General features: G+C 48.2%; 1 protein-coding gene across 1 annotated transcript; it reads right to left on the minus strand.

Moving 5' to 3' along the window:
- Positions 1-1,952: 1,952 nt before the first annotated feature.
- NOCT (nocturnin) lies at positions 1,953-11,028 on the minus strand. The gene is made up of 3 exons (XM_038136382.1): positions 10,106-11,028; positions 4,880-5,149; positions 1,953-4,065 (listed from the first exon to the last, which is right to left on the minus strand). The coding sequence occupies exons 1-3, from the start codon at positions 10,287-10,289 to the stop codon at positions 3,230-3,232; spliced, it is 1,290 nt and encodes a 429-aa protein (XP_037992310.1). The 5' UTR covers positions 10,290-11,028; the 3' UTR covers positions 1,953-3,229.
- Between the last annotated feature and the right edge of the window lie 12,162 nt (positions 11,029-23,190).

Here is a 23,190-nt window from a genome sequence, read left to right on the forward strand (position 1 = left end):
AGGAGGAAGTTTTTCACAGAAAGAGTGGTCAAATACTGGAATCATCTGCCCAGGGAGGTGGTGGAGTCACCATCCCTGGATGTGTTTAAAAAAAGACTGGATGTGGCACTCGGTGCCATGATCTAGTTGAGATCTTGGAACATGGGCTGGACTCGATGATCTTAAAGGTCTCTTCCAACCTAGAAATTCTGTGATTCTGTGATTCTTTAACAACGTCCAGGATAAAAGAAGAATCCCAGCCCTTTCCACTTCAGAAGAGGTTCTGCAGTGATGGCAGTATCATACATCATATCATGCTCTTTATCAACAGTTTGATTTCTTGTTTAGGAGAATTAAGCAAGGGATGAAAGCAAGGGTATGAATTAAAATGTCTTAAGAATCATAGATAGCATATACTCCACTGTGGGAGTGACAGTGGGAATTCTGCAGCTGTGATAGTTCAGTTCTTGCTGGTAAAAAGCCTCCCATAACTGGGTCTGTGGCTCTATGCCCTGGCACTGAGAATGGTGCTACACTGATGGACACCTTGACTGGCCTGAGGAAAACAGAGCTGCTTATACAAAAGTGAAATGAAATCATGGAGTGACTTCTTTTTCAGTGTGAGTGGTGGGGTGGTTATGGTTTAATTTGTTTTTAAATTACAGATCTGATCTTTGCTCTCAAGTCAGGGCTTTCTACCTCAAGTTTCTTCCAGAGAAGGAAAACTGCCAAAAGGAGTCTGGATGGAAGCTCCAGCTTCTGGTGTGAGTTTTTTGTGGTAGATGAGCAAGGATTTGACCTACTGAAGATACCATCTTATAGGTCTGCATTGTGGTGTTGATTTTAGAAGTGTTTAGCTGCAGATGACTACAGATGTTAATTAACAGGCATTTGTATCATTTCTCCTCCCTTCAAGACCATTTGAGGTAAGGTCCTAAGAGAAAATAATTGTAAAGGAGAAGCTCTGCATCTCACCCACTCTGCACAATTGAGGGCAGCCAGCACCATAAAAAGAAAGCTGTCAGTGTCTAGTTGGTATGAAACATGGCAGCAACGCTCAAAGGTCTGTCTTTTTTGTGGGGCATTGGCAGTGTTGCATCTCTTGCCCAAAATCCCCCCCAAAAGTGCCACCTTCTGGCTTCCAAGGACACAATTTGCTCTTTCTGAAATTCCAGCCAAAGGAGGTGCTGGCATGCTGCACATGCCTGGTAAGAGTGTTCACTAAGGCCATCGGCTCCTTGGTTGTAAAATCCTTTCCTTTGCAGAAAGTCAAATCCACATAAATCCCAGTCTAGCTAAAGGAGCCTCTGCTTGGAAGCAGAGCATTGCCCTCATCCTGCAAGGGTCAGGAAATGTTACAGAGCATGTTACAACTGCACAACAGCACTTCATTTGTTTACCTGATGAGGAGTATGTTTGTGGGAATTTGGGACTTCCAGTCACCAGACTCTGTATTTCCCTTCTCAGCAATGCAAGTATAGTAATTTACGGGCTGTGTAAAGCTCACACCTGTGATGCTTCTTCTCTTCAAATGAGGTTTTATAAGAAAGTGACAGATACAGCTGCATCTTGTAAGGGGCCAGCCTTCCCTGGCACATTTAGCAGCCCTCAGAGAGGAATTCTTGCACCTCACTTTGCCGGTTTGTAGCTTCACACAACTGCTGGAGAGGGGAATATTTACAGTAATCCAGTGTAGGTTTCCTCTCTAACTAGAAGAGTGAGCAGCTTAACAGCTAAGCATAACTCCCTTCCTTTCCCTCCTTGTGAAATTTGGACATTCCAAGCTGGAGAAAGAGTGTATGCTGTGAAGGCAAAGCAGCCATGCCACTCTGAGATTAGGGTTAGGGGTGGGCAAAAGAGGTCTGGAAGGGCATCAGCACCAACTTGAAGCTCAAACTAGTTGAGACAGGTCACCTCCTTGGCAACAGGAACTTGGGACAGTGAAGTGAGAAAGACAGCAGCCAAGATACTACTTTTTTCCAAAGAGTTTTATTAATAAACACCTGAAACATTTCAGAGTTACTATGCACCCTACTTCAAATGGAAATACTGCTTTATTTGCCCTGCCATATCTTCCTCAACTATCTAAATGTCAGCACAACTCCAACTGTTGTCCCTCTTCCCCCCTCTCTTCCTATGCCATGTTCTGGCATAATGGCATGTTTACAACCCATATATGCAATTCCTATGTCACCAGTGATCAATCACAGGAGTCACAGACTATACCAACACACCTCTGTTGTAGCCCAGATGCATTGCCAGAGTTTCCCTGGGTCACAGGAAGAGGCTCCTGAACACTGTCATTCTATGATTTCGAGTCAGATGCAGGATCACCAACTTCTCTCAATAAATAAATTTTATAACAGGTTCCAGTGTAGCTTTAGATTCTGAAGATAAATAAAAGAAAATCTTTCAATATTAAGACTGGCCTTTTACTGAAAAAGCAAGATTACAAATTTAAACCATTTAGAAAAGTAATACTCAAAACAGAGGAAGAAATAGTCCCTGCTTAGCTGTGTCCCCCAGAGGAAGCACAGAAGAGATGAAGGTACGGTCACTGCACAGCCTACAGGCTGTATGTGTGTGACAGATACACGCTCTTTATTCTGGAAAAGTGAGGGTATTACTCTAGGTCATAGTCAGCCTCTCTTTCCTCACCTGCTCTTACTGGAGGGGTCCTTCCTCACACTTCTAATGAATTCGTCATCTCAGGTCATGGAAAAATGACAAGACCACACTATTATGAGCTTAGCTTTTTGTCTAAACTGCATTAAACTTCCTTCATATTGCAATTAGAAAAGATTTAGGATAATCTCACTGGATAGTTAAACCTCACTCCCTTTGGTACTTGCAGAAGCTTAACATGAAATAAATAAAATCAGCATGCTGTCAGGGCAAGATGTTTTACAAACACAAGTGTTTTGATTTAAATACTAAGGCCTCCACATTCATTAGAGGATTAAATCCTTAAAACGGGGCTTAGTGAAAGAATAAAGCCATTTGCCTTCTAGTTTTCAAACCCTGATAAGGCAAGAAGAGCATGACAAGAACACTGGCTTCCTTCTTCCTCCCTCGAAGGCTGCACATTAACGAGGGCTGAACAGCAAGTGTAACTCCAAACAAGTGCCTGAAATAATGGTTAGTCAACAGTATTTCCTCATCTTTCAATAGCATCCAGCTTCAAAGGTTTTCTCTAAAATAAAAGACTGGAGAGTTCAGACACTGCAATACCAGGTGGCATTCCAAGACATTACAGCAGTCTGTCAGGGTCCTGATTAAAACTAAAGTCACACACAAGGGACAGGTGATCAGAAGGGTAATTGAATGAGGGCAGCCTGTTGGGCCCAATTTGCTCTTCAGTCAGCAAGCCCAGGGCTGAGTTCACATTCAAGGCATGCTGGGAATACCAGATATAATCCAGCGTGTGCCGGCACTCTCCAGAGGGCCGGATCTTCCAGGTGGTGTAGGGGGGCTCCGACTGACCATCAGGGCTCAGCAGCTTGTATGCACTGTTTAAATTGAGGCTGGAATTTGAAAACTCCCTGTAGACCTCCTCGGTTGGCTCCGCATTGAAGTCTCCGCAGACAATGAGGGGGATCTTTGCTCCTTGGGTGATGTTCTTCAGGTTCTGGAGGAGGTCACAGCCCTGAGCAGAGCGGAACCTCTCCCAGCCCGTGCGGGCTTTCAGGTGGGTGACAGCGATGCAGAAGAGCCTCCCGGTTTCATGGCACTTCAGCGTCTGAGCGATGGCCACCTGGTTGGTCTTCAGCTTCATGGCGGTCAGCCGGATGTTGGCACTGTTGACGAGCTCGAAGCGTTCCTTGAGGAAGAACATGGCGCAGCCATCTGGCCCGTTGTTATGCTCCACATCCAGGCACGGTGACCACGGCTTCGGGAAGAAAGTGCACTGGTAGCCCAGGCGGCTGAGGAGCGGCTCAAAGGTGTCAAAGTAGTGGTCAACTTCCTGAAGGCACAAGATGTCGGGCTTGTATGCAAGGATTTCCTCCAGGATGAGGCACTTCCTCTCCTCCCATTTCAGAGCTTCCATGGGGCACTGAACAAAGTTGTCTTTGCCTTCCCCGAGAGCTGGAATTAGCAGGGAGAGTAAACAAAAAACCCAAAAGTTACCGATAGCTGAAACAGCCTGTCATGCTCCAGATTTTACCAGTTTACGTGCTAGTGACTTTAAGGGTACCAGATTTTCCAGTAGGTGTGAGAACCCCTTCTCAAGTCACTGGAGTCACTCCAAAAAAATTAAGTTCCTTTTACAGATAAAAGATATATTATGACTTTCTCCCCCTCTGCCCACTACACAAGGGCAAGTACTTCCACATGTGGCTGCTGCAGCATAAGACAAAATAAAAGGAAGTGTGTTAAAAGTGACTTAACTGTAGAAGGTTAAGGCAGTCCCTATGAGGGAAATTTCCCACACCAAAAGATTTTAAGATGAGGCTGCTGCACCGTCCACTTACAGCCTTGATTCAAAACTAGCAGTTAAAATTATTTTTAAGCATTAAGAATTCCCATAGTAGATATGAATTTATGGATAGTTCACCAATAAGGTAACCAGAAACTGAAGAGAAACTTTACAAATAAAACTAAGGAAAAGGATGAGTTTTCTCCGGGGTTAACAACCATCTAAAACTGATGGGTCGCAGCTTTTAGAATATACTGTGTTCAGTTAAGACAGGAATTCAGGGCTACCTATGGCATCAGAGTTGCTTTTATTCCTTTCCTATGGGATGGAAGGAAAGCCACTATTTCAAGTGCTCAAAATGTTCCCCCTGGCCCTCAGTCAGTTGTATCTCATGTAGTTCACTCCTCTCCCTTTGCTCTGCCAGGGTTTTCATTGCTGCATTTGATCTCAAGCTCATACCTTGAGCTCACAAGCATCTCCTACCTTGGGCGAGGATGTTCCACTGCATGACCCGGATGGGGCGGTGGTTACTGGCGGTATTTTTCTTCAGGTTCACAAAGTTCCTCTGGAACCGGGGTGGCCGCTTCTGCAGAACAATCTGACATTCCTCCAGCAAATCCTTGGGGTCTATAGGATCCAGCTGCGCTGAGTCCAGCTGCTCCAGGCAGTCCTGGTGCTGGGATACGGCACCACTGCTCAGCGTCTTGGCGAGCACGCTGTAGAGCCGGCCGGTGCTGTTTCCCATGGAACACACTGCAAGGGAAAAACTGGTGTTAGAGATGGTCCACCACAAATCTCCTCCTCACTTGGGTACCTTGTTGCACTGCCAGCCATTGGCGGTTTGTGCAGGAGCCTGTTCCTGAGTCTGAGACAAAATAAGAAGGATGCAGAGAGGGTTAGTCCTGCGCAGTCTCATATTCTGCCTGTCATCAGGGGCTGCAGCCTGCAAACAGCCTGGTTTAAGACATCATGCTGCTGTCTTCTAAGGCAATAAAGAAGTCTTTCAACCAGAATAGCAGGGCTAAGATTAACTCTGCACATATTGTAGAAAACACAGTAAAGCACACTTTTTCCCTGTTCACAGAGGAGAGAGCCCAGCAGGTGGACAAATGATGCCTGCTCCTTATTTCATGTGCAGCATTTGCTTCTGATGGAGAGGAGACTCTGTATGGCCTGGCACCCTGTGTCCATATGGGATGCCTCCAGGCTGCAAACTCCAGTTAACCTGACTAACCCTCAGGTTAGTATTTAACAGGAATCTCTGATCAGTGTCATTTATCCCCAAAGCAGTAATGTTGTCATGACCATGAAGCAGCCAGATGGCTGCTTAGACCTCAGGATGTGGAGTGGAGAAGGTGGTGTCTCCCAGCTCACATCCCTATGTTCATTCCCCCCACCCTCATTTCTCCCTTTATCTTTTTACTCTTGTGCTGCGCCCCAGCGCAGCAGTTTCCAGCACTCCCCGACACCCTCCCTGGGCCCCAGCCACCTCCTGTTCCTTTGGCCGTCTTACCCACATGACCCACACACAAGCTGCTGTCTCCAGCTCTCCTTGCTAATGCAGCTGGCCCTCACCCAGCCCCGTGTCTCCTACAGGAAGGTCCCCCTCATCCCACATGCGCTTACAGCCGCCACGGGATGGGGATGCATGTGTATCCCTGCTCTGTTTTGCCCTTATACACATTTTGTGGTATTTCTACACAGCGTGTGCAAGAGCTTTCCAACCCTGTCTCAGGAAGGGAGGGCTTTGCTCCTTCAAACATAGGCAGGAAGGGCAGTGCTTGTTGCACCACAGCAACTTGCATAAGAGGTAATGCTGACTGAGTTCTGTTGTTGTCTCAACTTACTTATTTACTCTGAATGCCTTTTGCAAAGGGAATCTTAAGCAAAAGAACTTTAGTGTTGCACTGCTGTTGGCCCACAGTGGTTTTTAAGTAGGTTTATTTGTACATTTGAGTTACTTAAAAAAGGAAGAGGATGAAATCCTCATCTCGTGCTCACATATTGCAGAAGATTTGGCATGCTACCCAACACATCTGCATGTTCGGACTGAACTACAGCACTACCAATTTTAAGAGCTGGTGACAGACATACTGCCTGCCCCTCTAGCCTGTCATTATTGTGATGGACACCCTTACAGTTCAATAAACATACTCAGGAGGAAAAGAAAGACTCTCCAGTACAAGCCCCACGTCCTTGTATTTAGGAAAATGGATACTTTTAAAAGATACTAAAAACTACTTGCTTTAATATGTGTTTTGTGTGTGTAAGCCCATAAGGAAGTTCCAAGAAAGTTGTGAAATGGGAATTTAGATTAGATCTAGGATGTTTCTCCTCACCTCTGTCCTTTTAGTTAAAGTAATAGAGTTCCTCAAACTGAGATGTGATCTTGAGCTCACACACATCTTTCCAGGGAAGCTATGTGTAGTGTTTCCGTTTCTTCAGTCTTTCTCAATTTACAGAGAAATTTACTTCTTCTTAAGAAGCCAAGTGCTGCTGAAGTAAAAGAAGTGGCATTTAATAGTGAGGGAAACACAAAATCCCTAAGCAGGATCCTGACACAGCTGTGAGAGGAGTGGGAGAAGGAATGAAAGCATGCTCTGTGCTGGATACAGAAGGGTGCAGTTTACACACAAGCCGGGCTGTCAGGCAGACATGTAGAAACCCAAAGAAATCAGTAGAACTTTTAATAGATGCTCCACAGGGAGCCACTCACCTATTTTTAGGACAGGTACAACCCACAGCTAAGTGCTGCAACTGGAGATAAGCACAGTGTTTTCTGCTGCATCAGGGCTGCTGTCAGCAGCTGAGTACAGCCCCTGCTATGCCATGGATGAGCATGGCTCATGTGGGGCTCTCCAAAGGAACACTGGGAAATAATAACCCTCCAAGAAGCCACTAGCAAGCTCTTAGGCTGCTTGTGGCTTGACCTGAGCCAGAGGGATGATGTTGAAAGGCACAAGGCAGGTGTAACACAGCTGGAGTCAAAGGTCTGCTGGCAAAGCCCTGAGCAGCTTACAGCTGTTACAGCAGGATCAAGGCTAAGCTCAGCCTCCACCTGCCAAGCTGCAAACAAAGCCACAGTATTGTCTAAATCTCATCATCCCTGGGATCGTGGTGTATCCAGCTCTTTTTGGGGGGGTAAAGCATAGCCTAACCTGTGCTATGGCCCAGAACTGATCTGACAGCTTTTAAAGTCAGTCATGTCTCAGAAAGGAAAAAGAGCTTCAGTCTTCTTTTGAGGACCCAGAGATGATCGTGTGAAAGAGGATCTGGACTGTAAATTAAGCACTTTCAGTCCTGGCATAGGTGGCTTGATAGTTCTAGGCTGAAGGAGGGGTCTCCTTGGGAAGATTCCAGCTTAAGATGACTGCTTATCTGCACAAGTTCTTTACACCCAAAGTGCTGAAATCATGTCAACACAGACTGAGGTGTTCTGCAGAACAGGGGCCAGACCAACAACCTGAACATGGAAACTCCAAACACAGAATCCATTTTGTTATTTCTGCAATGCTGAACCGTGTCCACAGCAGTCCAGCTGTACAACTTGTGCAGCTGTACAAGTCACAGGTCACCACTCTGAAACCTTACAGTGCCAAGTTAAGTGACACTGTGACTTGCTGGGATAACGTGTGCTGCCAGTGCTGTGACACTGTGGAGCTGGTGGGGGCAGAGGCACAAGCAGACTTCTGAACTTGCACTGTAGCAGTGGATAGCAAACATGAGAGTGATTCTCTTGGTGTTATGTAACAGGGAACACCAGCTCAGCAATTACTATTCAAGGTGCTTAAGATCAAAAAGTTCCTTCCTCTCAGCAAGGGTGGTACCTCAGCATAGTAAGGGCAAGGGAAGAATTCAAACTGAAAATTAAATGTAAGAACAGGGTGTAAAGTTGGAAGATTTCTTGCATCATCCAGCACAAAAGAGATGAACTTCTAGGATCTCAGGCAATGAGCCATCAGAGACTTTACTTTAAGGACTTTGCCACAGAAGGGTATTGGGCCCTGACCTTTCGGGTAAGGTGAACAACATTCTCATTTCCTTTCCTTTCAGGTCATACCTCCCAGCACCACTTTCAGCCAGAAGCCCTACCCTGTTTACCACAAGGCTTTCCCTGCAGATGAATGACTCCACTCACCTGCAGTCTGGAGTTGCATCAGCCTCCACAGCCCCAGAGGCTGGCAGCAGCTAGATATGCCCTCCTTGGAACCCCAGTTCCAGGAACAACTTGACAGGCACCATCCCCATGTGACAAAATCTATGCTACCAAGGTATCATACTACATGTACAACCTTGTCTGGGACAGCAATGAGAGCTCGTCAGAGCAAGGCAGAAGCTGCCTGTTCTCAACAGGCAACACCAGAAAGAAGGAACCTCAAATCCTGCCTCCAGTAATATAGGGAATCAGTACTTGGCACAAGCTCTGGAAACCTTTATCTCCATGAGTGCTTTATTAATCATGAACTCGATTCTGCCAGCTCTCTGATGCACATGCTCCTCCTCCCTGTAGCACCATGAAGCTTCAATCCTGCCATATGGCATCCTGGCCTAGCTTCAGCAGGAGGAGCGGAAGCACTCTGCCCCAGCCTGGCTTCTACACTCCTCCTGTAACAGCAGCAATAGGGAATGAACTTACTTCACCCCAACCCCAGCTGAAGGCAGTAGGGCAAAGTGGATCTCCTGCATGCCAGATATGAATTACAGCCTCAGACATATTGCCCAGAGAAGCTGTGGCTGTTCTCTATCACTGGAAGTGTCCAAGCCCAGCTTGGATAGAGCTTTAAGCGACCTGGTCTAGTGAGAGGTGTCCCTGCCCATTGAGGGAGGGCTGGAACCAGATGACCTTTAACGTCTCTGCCAACCCAAGCCATTCAATGATAAAGAGATGGGCTTATCACCCCGCCCACAGCAACAGTCTGGAGCACGGTGGCTGCTGCCCCAGCTTTCAGCAGGAATGGTTCCGGGTGGGCATTCTGAGCCACGGCCAGAGTCAACAGAGGATGGCTTAAGGCTGGATCCGAGCACAGGGGTGCGGTGGGTGCATCACACCAAGGTGGTGTCCACACAGGCACACAATGGGCATCTGGGCACTTCCCAAGTCCCGTGTGGGGAATGAAAAATGGGGTGTAATTATTTACCAGTACAGGTGAATAGAGACCCGATGGCTGCTGCTGCCTCCCAGACGGTAACCTGGGCTGCTCCCACACACTGTCTTGAGTGAAAAGGCCCCGCTGTGAGCCAAGCTTATCCTGCACAAAGCGCAGCGCTAAAGAGGGCAGCTCAGCTAGCCCAGAGCAGGCTCCTGACAGCGGTACGTGGACACCGACCCTCTGGCTCACCAGACAGGTCAGCCCACCGACACCTGGGTTGACTCCAAGCACCCAGCCTACGTGTGGGCGCAGAGGGTGCCCTATCCCCCACATGGAGCCAGAAACGCCTGAAGCTCCGGCGGGCTCGCCGGCGGAGACTGCCGCGATGCTACGGGATGCTGCCCGCTCGCACCGGCTGGGCGAACGCCACGGTCGCTGCCTTAGAGGCCAAGGGCCGGCTCAGCCCCGGAGAGGTGGCTGGCGAGGGGACAAGGAACACGCCGACGGGGGCAGGACAGCCCAGATCCTGCTCCGACAGCAGCATCCCGGCACCAGCCGCCCGGCTGTGACCCCGCGCGGTTCCCGCGGCGGCTACGCGCCCTCCTCGGCCAGTACCCACCTGTGCGGGACGGCGTCCCCGGGGCGGGCAGGCCGCCCGCTGCTGCCCGCGGGGCGGCGGGGCCGGGGGGCGGCGGGTGGGAGCGGCGCCGGGGCAGCGGCAGGCGGGAGGCCGAGGCGGCGGCGGGTGCGCAGCAGAGGGCGGGAAGGGCCGAGCAGAGGCAGCGCGCGGAGCTCTGGTACATGCTCCCGGCGGGACGGAGCGGCACCGGCAGGGATCGGGCGGGATCAGTGGCGCAGCTGGTCCCGTGCCCGCCCCGCGGCCGCGCTTATAGAGGCGGCGGCGACCCGCGCGGCGCGTACATCGGGCACTACCACCCCCACCCGAGGGGGGGAGCGACAAGGTACAAACAAACCCTCCCGCCACCGCCGCCCGGACACCGAGTCCGCCCGTAAAGACCGGCGAGCGCGCTTTCTGTCATCCGTCCCGCGGGTCCCGCTGCCGCTGGCGGAGGACGCTGCGGTAGGAAGAAGGCGCCCCGTGGCCGCTCTCGCCTCCCCTACTCCGGCGTGCAGTGGTCTGGCCCGGAGGGTGTTTCCCGCCGGTGACGCCAGCAAGGGGCGCCCTCTGCTCCCACGCAAGTCACGGCTCGGCGGCCGCCGCTGTGCCCCGCCCGGCCGGGAGCAGCGGGGCTCGGCCGCCCTCGGGATTCTGCGGCGCTAGGGAGAGGCGCTGGGACACTCAGACACGCGCATCCTCCTCCCCAGGCCCGCCACGTCCCCAGGACCACGTGGAGAGCGGGACACTCCCCCAGCGCGGCATCCCGCACGTGCCGTCCCCTGTGGGAGCCTGCGGGGCGCAGGGCTGGGGGGATTTTAGGGGAGCAGCCCCCGATAAGGGGGGGTCTGGGCCGCAAAGCAAGCGTTGTTTCCTCCGCTTCCCGTGTCCTCTTGGTCCAGCGCCCTGTGTCAGGCCAGAGAGGCCAAGGGCAACCCCAAATTCCTGTGCTGAAATTAGGGCAGTGCCCGCAGCTAGTCTGAACAGGCTTCCTTCTGAAAATGTGACTCACTTTTTTTTTTTTTTTTCCTCAGAAATATACTGGTTTCCTTATGTGTTTGATTAACTACCGAGGGGGCCTGGGGGAGGCAGATGTCTTCTATGAGGGATGCTGCTGCAGGAACCAGGTCAAGCTGGCAGCTGGGTCTCCTTAAGCATCCCTGGCTCATCCCTCTTTTTCTCAGGCTTTCTGTTGCCAGAAGGATGGCATTAGGGCACAGCAGCTGATCCCTGTGTTCCCTGTGTTTTGGTGTTCCAGTGCCTGCTATCAAGGTTTTTTTCTTCAGCTTGCTGCCTACTGGGCTGATGGTTATAGCCATCCTCTGGAGGCAAGAGAGAACAGTAGAATCATTTAGGTGGGAGAAGACCTCCAGGATCATCGAGGTAGAAGGTTTTATTTGAATGCTGGTGGCGTTCTTCTCTTGGTGCAGCCCACTGCACCAACCGTACAACAGGATGGGGGACACCCAGAAAAAGGGGCACTGGGGAGGCTAAGGATGCTTCTAGTCCTGTCACATTAACCAGATGGAACCAACAACCCACCCTGCAACCTCCAGATGCTTCAAGAACTGAGTGAATGAATGGTGTTCCTCAAAAGTGTGGTGCAAGCAATAAAAAAGACCATTCCAGAGCAACCTCAGAGGAGTTGCCTCAGTTCAGCAGCATCACAGGCTGGGCTCCACTGCCAAGCAGAAGTCAGGTTTTGGAGAGGGTCTTACTTCTGTTCTTTGTGCTGTCAGGATGAATTACCTGCAGGCTGCCTGTGTGTGTGACATGTGACCTCGTTCTAAGCTGCAAGCGAAGGGGATTTCACAACCTCCCTGAGCTCCCAGAAAATTCGTCTCTTTTGGTTTTGAGCACATATGTAGGCATGCCTCTGGGTACAGGGGAAAGGGAGTTCTGACCTTTCCAGGGACTAAATTGGCTCCAGGGCTGGAAGCAGATGCAAGGTGCCATCAGAAAGATGGGACTTGTCTTTTCCACTGGCATGTCGTAAGATCTCTGACTTTCTAGGTGCTTATCTTTCCTGAGCGTAACAGCTGATCCTGCTTTCCCCAGTGCAGGAAGTACATCTTGGCTTGGGCAACACTGGTTGATCCCTGTCATTGTTCTAGCAGTCTTTTAATCTTGCAGGCTGTTCTTCATGGGCCTAGTCTTTATTTTCCCCAATGAAAATGAAACATGCTTCTTTCTTCTTTCATGTCTTCAAAATCTTTTCTTATTGCTGTCTCCTCAAGCCTCTCCTTGTCCCAGCTCTTCCCCACTGTCCCCTGCATACACCCCACCACAAGTTTGCTCATCTTTCTTTGTGTTACTCTCCATTCCAGCCCCATTTGTCATTGTCAGGTTGTTCTTCATGACAATTTTTTATGGTGCAAGGAACTTTCCTTGCCCTTTGAAGGCAGGTGCATTGTTTGTCTTTCTTTCATCACCTGGTACCACTCTTCTTGCCTGGATTTTGGAAGGCTACTTGTTAGGGGTTCAGACACAGCTTGGGAGAATATCTAGAGTCTTCTGGGATGATGGAGTTAGCTTTTGTTTTTGCCCATCCTCTACCTGATTTGCTTCCTTGTTCAGACTTTTCTGTCTCATTTCCAGAGTTGGGTTTGATCCCTTGAACCATTTTGATGCTTTGAACCCTCTTGGTTCTGACTGATTGCATCCCAGTTTCATCCCTGGAGGCTTGTGCTAATTCTGTTATTCTCATCTGTAATTTTATCTGCTTGCCTTTGTTACTTGTTTCCTTTTTGATTATCAAAGCATAGATTGTGAGTCTCACAAGCCCTCTACTGATTATGTTTTTCTCTCAATGCTGCTTTTCTCTTCAAAAACACATCTATAGAGCAGCTGCAGTTTCAAAGATGGGTCCTAGATGTTGGTGCTTAAACTTACACCTGGCTGTGTGTAGGCTCATCTAGCCCTCCCTAAGCAAAATAATCTAAATGCTTTCAAATAAACTAAAAACCCCAAGAAAGATAATTAGACAACAGGTAGGTAAATAGTACCCCACGAACTTTTCCAGTTTTGTTTTCTGTAAAGTGAAGTAGCCTGGCCTTGGCAGAGAATGCTGGGAACATGGGGGAGAAGCAGCTGGAGAACCTGGGAGGGAAAAGGCTGGAGCCTGGATTTCTCTGCTTTCAAGCATGTGGACCATTCCTTGTAGATATCTCAGGTCTGATTCATATCCTTTCCACTTTAAATACACCAAGAAGAGACAGAGGCTTGACTGCCTTGCAAGACTGGGAGCCCTGGTTCCTTGCAGGGCTCTGCACCTGACTGGGCTTGTCTGCTCTCAAGTCTGGACACCCTTATCACAAGGGCAAACCTATGACTAAGAGTTTATTTCCATGTTTGTTGTGCATTAACGTCTGTAACCAGCTTTTCCTCCCTTTTTCCTACTTCTGGAAGGAAAGAGTGGTTGGTGATCCAAGGGACCATGAGCTGTCACAATGGCCCTGCCATTTCTAGCAGGATTTGGCAAAGAAAATCCCTGACAGTAGTGGCCAAGGGGATAGGTAGCCTGGGTTTTGCTGCTGACAGATTGGAGACTTGGTGGCAGGGAAGCTGCTGGCTTCGTGTCCTGCTCAGGAGATGAGGCAGCTGGGCCCATCTCTGAGCTCCAAATCCTCAGCTCCTGTCAGGCACTTGCTGGCATTCAGGTGCATCTTGTCCTGATGGCTCTTTGTTCTGCCCTCCTGCCCCATGGAAAAAACCTTGGGTTTTCCACAGAGCTGGCTGTTAATCCTCCTCATCTCCTGTTCCAGCAGATTTCTTGGAGCTGCTCACCACCTAGCAAGCTTAGCAGTCCTTAAGTAACTAATGAATGGCAGCACAGTATGTTTGTAATTAATTTTATTTTTCTGGTGACTCAAGTAGTTGGGTTTTGGCCAAACCACCTCTTCATGTGATCTCCAAGGAGGAAGGACAGAAGGTTTCCTGCTTCCTGCTGTACTGCATGTGTTTTTCTCTGCTCTTTTGAGTGCTGGCTTTCCTTAGCCAATTAGTCTGGCATGCTTGCATGACAATAAAAGAGGCACTTGAGAAATAAAAAGAAGTCCCTGATGAAGCTGTTTTCCACACACAATTCTCTGTTCCCAGGATTAGGAAGAGTGGTGATTCAGCTCCAAAATGTGAATCAGTGATTACTTGGCATTCCTTGGGGGTGATTCAAAAGCCCTACTAGCCTTCTATGGAAAATAAAATCCTTCTGAAATTACACGAAAGATATGATTAATTTTAGGTGCACATGACTTAGTGAAAAGAGAGAAGTTCCTTGAGGAATTGATCTCAGCTATCCCATGTGCATCTGACTGGTGTTTCCACAAGCTGGGAACAGTGAGCAAATGGAGAGAAAGGGTCCAGGTGAACGGGTGCATAAGCTGTGAGAAATACTTTTTTCTTAGGTTTTTTTACCTGATCTTACCCTGGAGATGCTGATGTTTCAAACATCCTGCCCAGACTGTTAATCCTTTCCCAATGTTGTGGAAATCTCAGGAGCATAAGGCTGTTGTTACTTACTAAAAAATATGGCTTTAAAGTTTTTCCAGCATCTAATAAAACCAATGATTCTTTCAAACTCCCCTTCCCTGGGATTAGTAATGATCTGAAGATAATAATCCTTCCACCTCCTTAGTCAGTTCCTCCCAGCCTCTCATCCCTGTGTCAGGAAGGCATTTGTGCTACGTTTGGTACTACTGCTCTAACTGCCAACATTTCCACTTGGAAAAGCATGCTCTGGAGCTGCCATCTCTGGGGAGATGGACAGCAATCCCTGGAGTGTCACAGTGGATTAACAGGAGAAAGTCTGTGGCAGTGAGATTCTGCACACCACAGATGGCTGTGAGCGTGGTGGGTTTGAACTTCCTGGTGCACGCACATCCGAACACCTGATTTCTCCCATGAGCAATGCCATCACCTGGAGTTCTGGATGCTTTCCTGTGGGATGCCTTGTGCCCCCCAGGATACCCTTTTCCCCTGTCACGTCACCAGGAGCCCTTCACTTCCCCACCATTAACCTGCTGTGGAGCTTCCTCCCTTCCTGGGCAGCAGGCTGGGAGTGCTTGCCTGCTGTCCTCTCCCTGCCTCACCTTGCTTTTGGGCACCTGGGAAGAAGCTGTGAGCCAGCACTAGTGGCAAACATAGGGATCATGGTAGGTTTGAGGGAGGCTGCCCTGAAACAAGTTCACCTGAGGTGAAGTAGGGCAGAGATTTAGGTGTTTAAAACAGGTGGCATTGCCATAGATGGCCAAGATAGCTTTCCAAAGCCCTCAGCTCTCATTTCAGTCAACCATTTCAGTCACTGAAGCATTTCACAGCTCTGCCACTTGAACCCAGTATCTGTCTTGCTACCCAGCAGCAGGTCTGGGTAGCAGATGGTAAAGTGTTCCAGGCAGTTAAGGAAGAGGGAATGATAGTGACACTTCTGACATCTTGTTAAAGAAACATCCATGTCACTTCATCTCAGATATGAATATACACTACAGTGGGGATGGTTAAATAGAGTACTTCGTATTTAGAAATAGGTGTCTTTCTAAGAGGTCTCTGCCTGTGGAATCAAAATTTCCAAGACTTCTACATGAGGCAGCCAGACTTTGTCTTGACTTTCTCAGTACCTCTCTGTATCTACTTTCTGACACTTCGTAATTTTTTGAACACTTATTTATGCTCCAAGGATCTGCTATATGCCTTTTATGGGCAAAGCCATTTTATTATCCTTCTATGTGTATTAGTGACTTTGGAGGGAACTAGTGAATAGCTCTCCTTGGAGCCAGTGCAACCACTTGGCTGCAATGCTCACCTGTACCTGAACATCATTCATTTTCATTTAGCATATTTAGCAAACATTTCCATTCAGCCATTAGTCTGCTTTTGAGAGACAGAAATGGACACATTTTCCATTGAGGATGTTGTTGTGACGTGGTTGTAACTTTTGAGCAGCTGTCAGATGGTGACATGATTTTCAGGGGTCTTTAGAAAGGTCAGGCCTGGCAGGGCTATAATTTCCTGACCTGCTGGAAAGACCTGGAACACTTTGTGATGCATGAGTGGTTCACCTGCCTCTGCTCAGAGCCCTGAGGCAAACAGGAGGCCAATGGAGTGAGCACCATTGAAAAGCCTGGGATTTGCAGTCTTTCCAGAGCGCAAATCAGTGGAGGTGCTGCCCCTGTGGAGCTTCTGGCAGTGATGCAGTTCCTTGCACACAGGCGTGTAGAGGCAACAGGAGTGGATCTGAGGCTGTGTAGTAGCACCATTCATTGTCATCGGTTCTCCCTGGTGCCCATTCAGAGGTGATCTGCAAGTGCTGCCCTCTGACACATGCTCCAAGGGGCTGAAGATCCATCCTCCTTCCCAATGACTGCTTTGGTATATTTTAGGCTAAGATAAGGATAGTCTTCTTGACATCATTTTTCTTTCATTGCTACTGTCTGGGCTCCTGTTGAAAAGCAAAGTGATGGAGAACTGTGGTATTGACATAGGATGCCAAGGACCCTTGGCTGGGCACTGCAATTGTCATGTAAACAACAATGACAACTGCATGACAAAATGCATGACAACATGCATTTTACATGACAACTGCAATTGTCATGTAAAATGATGCCAGTTTTCATCTTTGGAAGTAAATGTAACTTTTATTTTTCACACTCTGTTACCCTGGTTTCATGGTACCTTGGTGCCTCAGTAAAGAAACCTGCCAGTCATCAGTTTCCAGACAATAAATTTGTAATTGAAGAGGGACTGTGATGACAGAGCTGGCAGCCAAGCCCAGGACTGGACTTTCCCCTGGGGGTGTGCTCAGTGGAGGCACTCTGGTTGGGCTGCTGGAGGTAGGACTGCAGACAGCTCCCACCCACCTCCTGGTGGCCATCCAGCCCTGGCCAGAAGCCAGCTGTGCCTGCGTCACTGGCCCTGCTGGTTGTGTAAGTGCCCCTGTTACCGGAGTGACCCGCAATGGCTTTCGTAACCCCGCTGGCAGGGCTCTGGGGGACTTTGCCCTCTACCCCAGCTGGACCCTTGCTGTCCCCAGTGCCTTTGCTCAGCTCTGACCAACTTCAGCAGAAGTTGGATAGCCTGAAATTCAGGCTGGGAAGCTCTTGGTGCTGCTGGACACACAAAATTGGAAGCTCTCTTTTGGCCATCTGGTGGAATTTTCAGCTTCTCGTGCTGTCTGCAGCCACCTTGACCTCAGGGCACCAGGTTGCAAGTGGCTGAGAAGCTCCTCACCCCTCTGCCCTGGTCCAGGCAGTGAGCTGGCAAAGCTTGAGGTTTTGACAACTCCCAGCCACAAAAACAAGGGTTGGAACTGGCCACTTCCCAGGTGGCTTGTTGGGCTGTGTCCTCTCCCCGGCTGTGTGCCGGAGGGGCTGCTGTGCTGAGGTAATGAAAACAAGTCATGGCAAAGGCCACCTGGGTTGTGCCTAGGTTTATCACCCTGCAGAAATGAACTGCTTATTCAATAGCAAATTCCTCTGTGAATTCCCTAGTTGAATTGCATCAAACATAGATTTAATTATTAATAGATTTTTGTCCTTCCAGGGCAGCTTCAGAAGACATGGAAAAGTTATCTTTCCTCTATGGGTACACCCTGGAGTTTGAGTGAATCTGCTGTTTTTCTCACAAAACAGCTGTACTTTCTGCCTTTATTGTGTTTTAGATTCTTTTTTTTGAAAGAACTTCTAGTTTCACCTCTATCCCAGGGATATCAGGGGATTGATTAGGGCTCTCCCTAACAGACTTTCTGTAGCTCAAAGTTCAGAAGACAGTTTGCAGAGAAAGTCCGACTGGAAGCTGATCCCTGCAGGGTGAAAGCATCGCTCTGCTTGGCAAGGCATGCTTCCTGTCTTCAGGGAGCTGTCAGGGCTGTCTTCTGAATCCCTTCACTGCCATGTGTCAGTCTCCCCCAGCTTCTCTTCAGCCTGTTTTGGTGCTTTACCTCCCTGGGGTTCCCTGTGTCACCACAGCTCCGACCTGGCTTTTGGGCCATGTGCCACCTCTATCTCCTCTTGCTCCTGGGTGTATGGCATGGAGCAGGCAGCCCGTGACTGGCTCTGACTGATGCCAGAGAAGTGCTCCAAGGCAGCAGTGGTCTGAAGAAATACTGTTTTTATTATCTCTTGGCTGTTTGGTGTGTTGCCCAGGGCCCTTCTGGGATCCTGCTGAAATTGTTTAAATGATATTTCATCCTTGGCCTCTCAACATAAAGTAGGGATGCACTCTGTGATGGACAAGGTGAGGGCAGTGAAAGAGTCATGCAATAGATCCACGAATGTGATATTAAAAAACCCACAAAGATACTTCTGGGGTAATTTCAGTATTTCTATCTGTTGGATGGACAAGGGGCAGTTTTGAATAACTTGTCCTTTGCAAGGGAGCAGAGACTGCCCTGTGAAAGACCCTTCACCTCAGGAAGTTAGGACCTTGTTCAACACTAAATCCATTTCCCCTCCACTGAGCTGAGTCCAGGTCAGCAGAAAATTCCTTCTGCGATGGACAACAAACCCTAGGCACTAAAATTCATGGTGGGAGGACTGTCCAGGCAACTCAGAGGCAGCCCAGTAACCTAGTCCAGCAGCAAGGCAGCACAGAGCAAACCTGTGAAACAAAAAACATGCTTGTAAATGCAGTGAAGCCGGGGTGGTTGATCATTAGCAACTCCAGAGAGGCTTGAATGTGTGTCCTGGAGGGGAAAGGCTGTTTCGCTGTCTGTTACCTAACTGAGCATCCTTCCTGTGGTGCCATTCAAGATCCAAAGTCTAGCAAGGCAAAGGTCTGATTTTCACTCCAACTTGGGACTTTTAGGGCACTGTCAATGGGCAGCATCCTGGACTGATGTCAGGATATAGAAATCCTGGAAGCATTTATTCTTTGTACAGTGCAAGGCAGACATATGCAAGAAGAGAAACGCACTCACCACAACTGACTGAAAGTCTGTCTCGCTGCTGGTGGTAGCCAAGTTCACATTATCACCAAACCTTCTGTAATTGCTATACTGACTGTTCTTGTAAATGTAGGAAATGACCATTTGTTTGTCCTCATGAAACAGCATGGTTGTACCACAGTCAGTTGTTATGGCCTCTCTCAGAAACTGTACCGCCTGTGTTGTCACCTTCATTTAAATGGCTGAGAGTCATTATGAAGACATACTCAATTTCCAGGTCCTGAGACTTGATTTAGAATGGTGTTCCCCAATTTAATGTTCCCGCTGACACACCCCAGACCATGTGCCGCTTGCTCACTTTCTCTGTGCTGCTCCTGCGATGAGACGGAGAGGAGAACTGAAGGGGCAAAAAGCCAAAGATCGCAGGTTGAAATAAGAGCGATTTACTAGAAACAGCAATGGAATAAGAAAATTAAGAGTAGCAACAGGACATTAATAACAGAGTTAAAAGATAGGCAAACTATTCACATGTGATTGCTCACCACACAATTTAGGGTTTCTGCTGTAGCACCCCAGACCACAAACTGCTCACTTCCTTCCCGTTCCCCGTGCAGCAGGATAGAGAGGAGAACTGGAGGCACAGAAAGTTGAGATAAGAACAATTTACTAGACAAGGCAAAGAAATAGGAAAAACTGTAACGACAATACTAATAGCTGAGTGTGCAGATCGGTGCACAATTAACATGTGACTGCTCACCTCGTGGAATCCAGGGTGATGTGACTGCACCACCAAAGAAACAGCACCACCCTATGTCCATGGCATGAGGTGGCATCAAATAATTGCAGGGCTATGCCCTTCCTGGCTGCTGCAAAAATTAACCCTGAGACAAGCAGGATAAATGAAATGCCCCTGCATCTCCAGGTGTCAAACAAAGGGCAGAGCTAGCCTTGCTTACAAAAACTCTGCATGTATTTATTCCCTCAGCTAGAAAACAGTGGAATTTGACAAAAATAAACACAGCCCTGGCCTTTTTGAATGGGAAAAACCTCACAAACTCATATGCCTGATGTTTTCAGGTCGTGGATGGGTTTTGTATATGGTGTTGTAGCTTTCAGCACAAACTCTGCATTACTTTAACTCAATGGTGTCTGGTGTGAGCCAGCTCAGTGAGCAAGCACAGCTGGGCTGACTCCACAGCTACACATGTAGGTGTATGGCAAAGCAGGGGCTTTTCCAAAACACATGGATTAGTGAGCATTGCATCTTTTCCAGCACATCATCTCCAAATCCTTCAGTGACTTCCACTGAGATAGATGGTGAACTCTGCAGCAGCTTATTTTTGATTAAAGAAAAAGAGTTACATATTTGTAACAATCAAATATGAAATGATGGTTATGGGTGATGGCACATTTTATTTGCAATACCACTGCAGCATCAGCACTGTGTGCTGCATATCTTCAGTCTGAGGATGTGGCAATGCCCTGCTAAAGCCCCTTGCAGGAAGAGGTGACAATTCCTTGGCTGTGGGTGATGGGTGCTGCGGCTTTGGGGAGTCTGGGTGATGGCGTGGGGGCTGCTGGGACATCACAGCTATTTATTTTTTTCAAATGGCATTTGCTGCAGTCTCTATTATATGTGTTTTCCATTTACTGTCCAGCTGCCAGGTAGCTCTGAGACAAAGCTTGGAGCTCCTTCGTTGAGTGCAGAGATCCTGGGCTCACCCTGGAAGCTGGTGGGAAAGCTGGGGCTGCCAGCAAGCACTTTGACACAGTGGCAGCTGCAGAGTGGCTTGTCGCAGGTGTAATTATAAGGACACGATATACCATTGCCTCCTTCCACTCATTGGTGGGCTTCAGCTGGCACTTGGCAGCCCTTCCAGCACTCAGAAACTCCCCGTGAGCCCAACCTTGTTTACAATTTAAATGTTTTTAATCTCAGACAAGTGCAATGTGAGCCCTCTGTTTTTGTTGCTAGGTGAATAAATGAGTTTCTGCTGGGCAGTAGTAGTTCAGCCTTGTTTGTGAGTGACCCTTGGTGATCTCCCTGCCAGCATTTTGCAGTCCACATCTCCGCTCTCTCAGGTGCAGCGCTGTATCCACACAAGTTCAGGTTTCCTGCACTAGATGTCCTGGTCTTTACAGAGAATTTAAGAAGTTGACAGAACAGACGATTTAACTGGAGGGGAAGGGGGAAGTTATTTGGAGGGGGTGTGTAAGGGACTGAAAATCATATTTTCAATTATGTCCAAAATAAGGTTTCTCTCTACAGTTCTCAAGAGGAATTCAGTGCTGCCTGAGAAAATGAGGTCCCTGAGAGCCTTTTCCAAGGAAGGTACAGGGGTCTAGTGGTCATCTCTTTGTCTGTCCTTGCCTCTGCAAGGTGCATGTGGTGGAATTGACTGTTTTCATCTTTCACTTGGGGCATAGACCAAAAACAAGAATAAATAAGAAAAAAATCCACTGATTGATATGAAGGAACAATTTTCACTTAGTTTCTGGAGTTTCTTCTGGGTGTCCAGTCCCTCTGACTTTTCATCACACACCCAAAGCCTCTCTCCCCCCACCCTTTGGTGCGAGGGTCAGTTTGAGCCTGGCAGCTGATAACCCTGGGGCTGTCGTCTCCACCCTGAAGGTATTAGGCTTGTGCTTTGTGAATGTCCCCATCCCTGTGGTGCCTTGAGAGGCTACCCGGAACAGAGGTTAGACAATGTTAAAGGAATAAAGAAGGTATTTCTTAAAAGGCCTTCAAAGACACACCCTGGGCAGTTCAGGAGCCTGGCCAAGGCTACACTCAAGATGCACGATGGGTCACGAGTTTTCACACTTTTACAAGTTTTGGTCCATTTACATGTTGGGGTTAATTGTCCAATTACAGCTTCAGGTTATGAAGTCCCATCCTCCCAGATTGTTCTCCTCAATTCTCTGTTGTTTGTACTTTTTGGCCCTGAAACTGCAACGGTGTCCTTGGTTCTCGGGCTGGAAAAGGATCGTTTTGTCTAACTAAACTGTGAGGAGAACTTGCTAACACTCTATATGAAGTTCAGAGTTATATACTAATGCAGAAAGAATCTGATATTTAGAAATAATATTAATAATCTGGGAAATAACAACAACAACAACAATAACAACAACAACAATAATAATAATAATAATAAACCAACAACTGAAGGCATCATCTGAGTTTGTTACTTTATCTTATCTTCATCAGGGAACAGTGTAGGGCCTCTCAAAGTTCCATTCAATTCCATTCAGGGTGTGGTGGTATTTTCTGGACGCTTATCCTCTGATGTGCCTTTGACCAGGGGAAAAGAGCTTACCCACAGCAGAGGGGGCGTCATGGCCCACCAAAGGTCCCCCCAAAGGGGTCTCCAGACCCTGCAGCAGAGCACTGCAGCATGATGCAACAGATCAACAGTGCTGCAAGGGAACAGTGTCGAACTGGCCGCCTGCAAGGGAGGCGTGTGGGCGTTCCTACCTGCCCAAAGTGTGTATTAATCCACTGGACTCTATGCTTTTCAGTGTGTGGTGTGCGGTGATAGGGGACCCTCAGCACCAAGGAGACCAGATGGAGGGGAGCAACGAGCTTTGTTGGGACCCTCAGAAGGGTGATATGCTTCCACCTAACCCCTGTCACTCTCTCCCTGTCTTCCCACTCCCCACACATACTTACTTTTCTATTTCTTTCTTTCTTTATTTTCTTTTTCTTTCTCTCTGCCTCTTTTACTATTAAATAAAATATATCAATTTTCTGGCATCAAAATCTAACATTTTTTGGTTTTAATCTCATTTTTGTGTATATTTTGAACCTTCAAAATTATTTCTGGTTTATACACAGAGACTTAACTTTCTTTGCTTTTCAGGGTTTTAAGCGAATTGCAAGCACTGGGAATATTGTTTCCTTTGGGTTTGGCAGGTAATGGAGCATAGAAACACACTGCCATGCCAGATCTGCATGGCCTTATCAGGTCTCACCAGGGTATTGCATCTCTCTTTGCCTGACAATGGACTATTTCTGCTCCTCTTACTGTGTCACACATACACCCTGGGTGCGGAGCAGAAAGCATTTGTGGTGTGTTGCTTCTTATTTTCCTGTGACTTGGCTCATAAACACCGCAAGAGGGTGAGCAGCTCTCACCCTTGGATGTCCTGACATACACTGTGAAGTTTGGAAATAGTCAACACTGCTACCCAAATGCAAACCTACCAAGCAGTC

This window comes from Motacilla alba, chromosome 4 (assembly GCF_015832195.1).
Source record: "Motacilla alba alba isolate MOTALB_02 chromosome 4, Motacilla_alba_V1.0_pri, whole genome shotgun sequence".
Classification (NCBI taxonomy): domain Eukaryota; kingdom Metazoa; phylum Chordata; class Aves; order Passeriformes; family Motacillidae; genus Motacilla; species Motacilla alba.

Excerpts from the sequence above, each read along its gene's own strand:
- NOCT (XM_038136382.1), bottom strand. The coding sequence starts at position 10,289 with ATGTACCAGAGCTCCGCGCGCTGCCTCTGCTCGGCCCTTCCCGCCCTC. Across the intron at positions 5,150-10,105 it reads GGGGACGCCGTCCCGCACAG|TGTGTTCCATGGGAAACAGC; the intron begins GTGGGTACTGGC and ends TTTCCCTTGCAG. Across the intron at positions 4,066-4,879 it reads GTGGAACATCCTCGCCCAAG|CTCTCGGGGAAGGCAAAGAC; the intron begins GTAGGAGATGCT and ends TGCTAATTCCAG.